Here is a 2874-nt window from a genome sequence, read left to right on the forward strand (position 1 = left end):
CACCCTGGGCCACAGAGCAAGACTCTGTCTCAAAAAAAATTAAAATTAAAATAAAAAAAAAACCATAAAATGAAATTTTAAAAAAATGAAAGTTCTTAAAAGCAACTGCTTTGAACAAACACAGTTGATTAAACTAAAAATCCTGCTATAACACCTTCTATTGTCCAGGAAACCTTGCTGTCAGGGCAGGTTTCCCCACAAGTCTTATAAACACAAGTTTTTAAATCAGTCATTTCTGACTTGAGATTAAATCTTTCATACATATGGTATTTGTTTTCTTACACCCTTGTTTTAGTTTCACAAGTCTTGGCAACTGTGAGGTCTTTTCACAAAGTTCTCTAGTGTTTGAAGGCATGTTTTTTGGGGGCCTGGCCTTCTGTGCAGATGGAAAACACCTCTTTTTTTTTTTTTTTTTTTTTTTTTGAGATGGAGTTTTGCTTTTGTCTCCCAGGCTATGGCTCACTGCAACCTCCGCCTCCCAGGTTCAAGCGATTCTCCTGCCTCAGCTTCCTAAGTAGCTGGGATTACAGGCGGCTGCCACCACACCCGGCTAATTTTTTTTTTTTTCGAGACGGAGTCTTGCTCTGTTGCCCAGGCTAGAGTGCAGTGGCACAATCTAAGCTCACTGCAACCTGCACCTCCTGGGTTCAAGCAATTCTCTGCCTCAGCCTCTCGAGTAGCTGGGATTACAGGGGCCTGCTATGAAGCCTGGCTAATTTTTTTGTATTTTTAGTAGAGACAGGGTTTCATCATGTTGGCCAGACTGGTCTGGAACTCCTGACCTTCTGATCCACCCGCCTCGGCCTCCCAGAGTGCTGGGATTATAGGCGTGAGCTATGTGCCCAGCCACACCTGGCTAATTTTTGTAATTTTAGTAGAGACGGGGTTTTGCCATGTTGGCCAGGTTGGTCTCAAACTCCTGACCTCAGGTGATCCACCCACCTTGGCCTCCCAAAGTGCTGGGATTACAGGCATGAGCCACTGCACCCAGCCCCAAACCCCCTTTAACAAGCAGTGGTTGGCAAGTTATCAAGACCATGGATTTTGGAGCCAGGTTACATCTCCTGGGTTTGAATATAGGCTTCATCATTTCCTAGCTGTAAGACCTTGGGCAGCCGGGCATGGCTGTGTAATCCCAGCACTTTGGGAGGCTGAGGTGTGGGAATCACCTGAGGTCAGGAGTTCAAGACAAGCCTGGCCAACATGGTGAAATCCTGTCTCTACTAAAAATACAAAAATTAGCTAGGTGTGGTGGCGGGCGCCTGTAGTCCCAGCTACTTGGGAGTCTGAGGCATGAGAATCACTTGAACCCAGGAGGCGGAGGTTGCAGTGAGCTGAGATCCCGCCACTGCATTCCAGCTTGGGAAACAGAGCAAGACTCCATCTCAAAAAAAAAAAAAAAAATGACCTGTGGCAAATTACTTTTTCCTACATCCTAAGGTAATTGTGATAATTAAATGAAGTAATATGTGTAAAGCCCTTAGAACTTTACAATATTTGTAAAACCCTTAGAAGTTATAAAAATTATTTAATATTTAAATAATTTAATGAATGTATTTAATTCATTAAGTATTATGTATAAATATAAAATTATTTTATATTTGTAAAGCCCTTAAGAACCGTGCCTGGCACACAGTAAAGCTCTGTTTGCAAATAATATTTTGGCTCACCAGTAGACCACTAGTTCATACTACTTGATGATAAGCTAATCCGCCTCATTCATCCTTGACCCCCTAAACAGGTCTATGGCTTGGTTGCTAGGAAGGTGCGTTGACTTTATTAGCAGTAATAGTGATATGTCCTTTTACCAGGCAATTGCATGGACCAGTATTTATAGGGAAGTTTGAGCCCTGCCGCAGAGGGGTTAAATGATAGGAAAATGCCTGCCATTTTCACATGCTGTTACAACCAGGCAGTAAAAGTCCTCAGAAGTTAAATTTTAAGTAATCAGACTGGCCACTTCCCTTCCCCTGGGAATGCAGTTGGGATGGAGGGCTCTGTCTCCAGCTGGAAAGAAATCCTAAGTCCCCTCCTGTGTGGACACCAGACAACAGGTATCCCAGGGCCCTCTCGTTGCCCAGCAATACTGTGGAATGAAGACACCCTCAAGTCACATTTGAAATCATTCCGGGTTCTTCCAGTTCAGCACCTTGGCTGTTTTTCTCTTCACTGGGAAGGTGCTGGCAGCCTAACGGCCTTTTAGGTTTCTTTTAAGTTTGGGGCATCTGAAACCCGGCTAAGGTGCGGCAGGTAGTGTACCTCATTCGAAGAATACCCCCAATTCACCAGACGAGCCCCTAATTGTGGGTGCGGGGCCGGGCGCTCTTTCGTCCCCCCTTCCACCAGCACTACCCTCAGTTCTGCTTCTAGCCACGCCCTTTCGCGTTCACGTCCAGCGTCCCGGCAGGATTGATTGAGGACGACTGGACTGCCATTACGCCTGCGCAAGGAGCCCAAGGCTAGAGCCGCTAGGCTGCCCTGCCCGAAGGGCTCAACTGTCAGTGAGCCTGCGCAGGAGGCTAATAGGCTGCCAATACTGCTTGGACTCCCCGCCAGGGCCCTGCTGTCAGTGCGCCTGCGCGCGGGCCAGGCGCCGAGGTTCTTGACTTTGCTGTGCTGGACGCCGGGTGTAGCCATGCAGCAAGCCGACTCCGACCAGCCCTCCAAGCGGCCCCGTTTCGATGACAGCCCAAGAACCCCCTCAAGCACCCCTTCCGCAGAGGCAGACTGCTCCCCGGGCGTGGAACTCCATCCCGACTACAAGACATGGGGTCCGGAGCAGGTGTGCTTCTTCCTCAGGCGCGGTGGCTTTGGAGAGCCGGCGCTGCTGAAGAACATCCGAGGTAGCGGCTCCGGAGGGGCTGAGGGGCGAGG

The 2874-nt window shown here is 48.2% G+C and overlaps 1 protein-coding gene across 1 annotated transcript in view; it reads left to right on the top strand.

Moving 5' to 3' along the window:
• The first annotated feature begins 2376 nt into the window (after positions 1–2376).
• The window catches only part of SAMHD1 (SAM domain and HD domain 1), a 73856-nt gene continuing 73358 nt past the window's right edge, over positions 2377–2874 (top strand). Inside the window, exon 1 of the mRNA XM_011975012.1 lies at positions 2377–2843. Coding sequence (XP_011830402.1) covers positions 2636–2843 — 208 coding nt within the window. The 5' untranslated portion in view covers positions 2377–2635. The remainder of the gene's footprint in view (positions 2844–2874) is intronic.

Source organism: Mandrillus leucophaeus, unplaced genomic scaffold (genome assembly GCF_000951045.1).
Source record: "Mandrillus leucophaeus isolate KB7577 unplaced genomic scaffold, Mleu.le_1.0 Scaffold150, whole genome shotgun sequence".
In the NCBI taxonomy this organism is placed as follows: Eukaryota; Metazoa; Chordata; class Mammalia; order Primates; family Cercopithecidae; genus Mandrillus; species Mandrillus leucophaeus.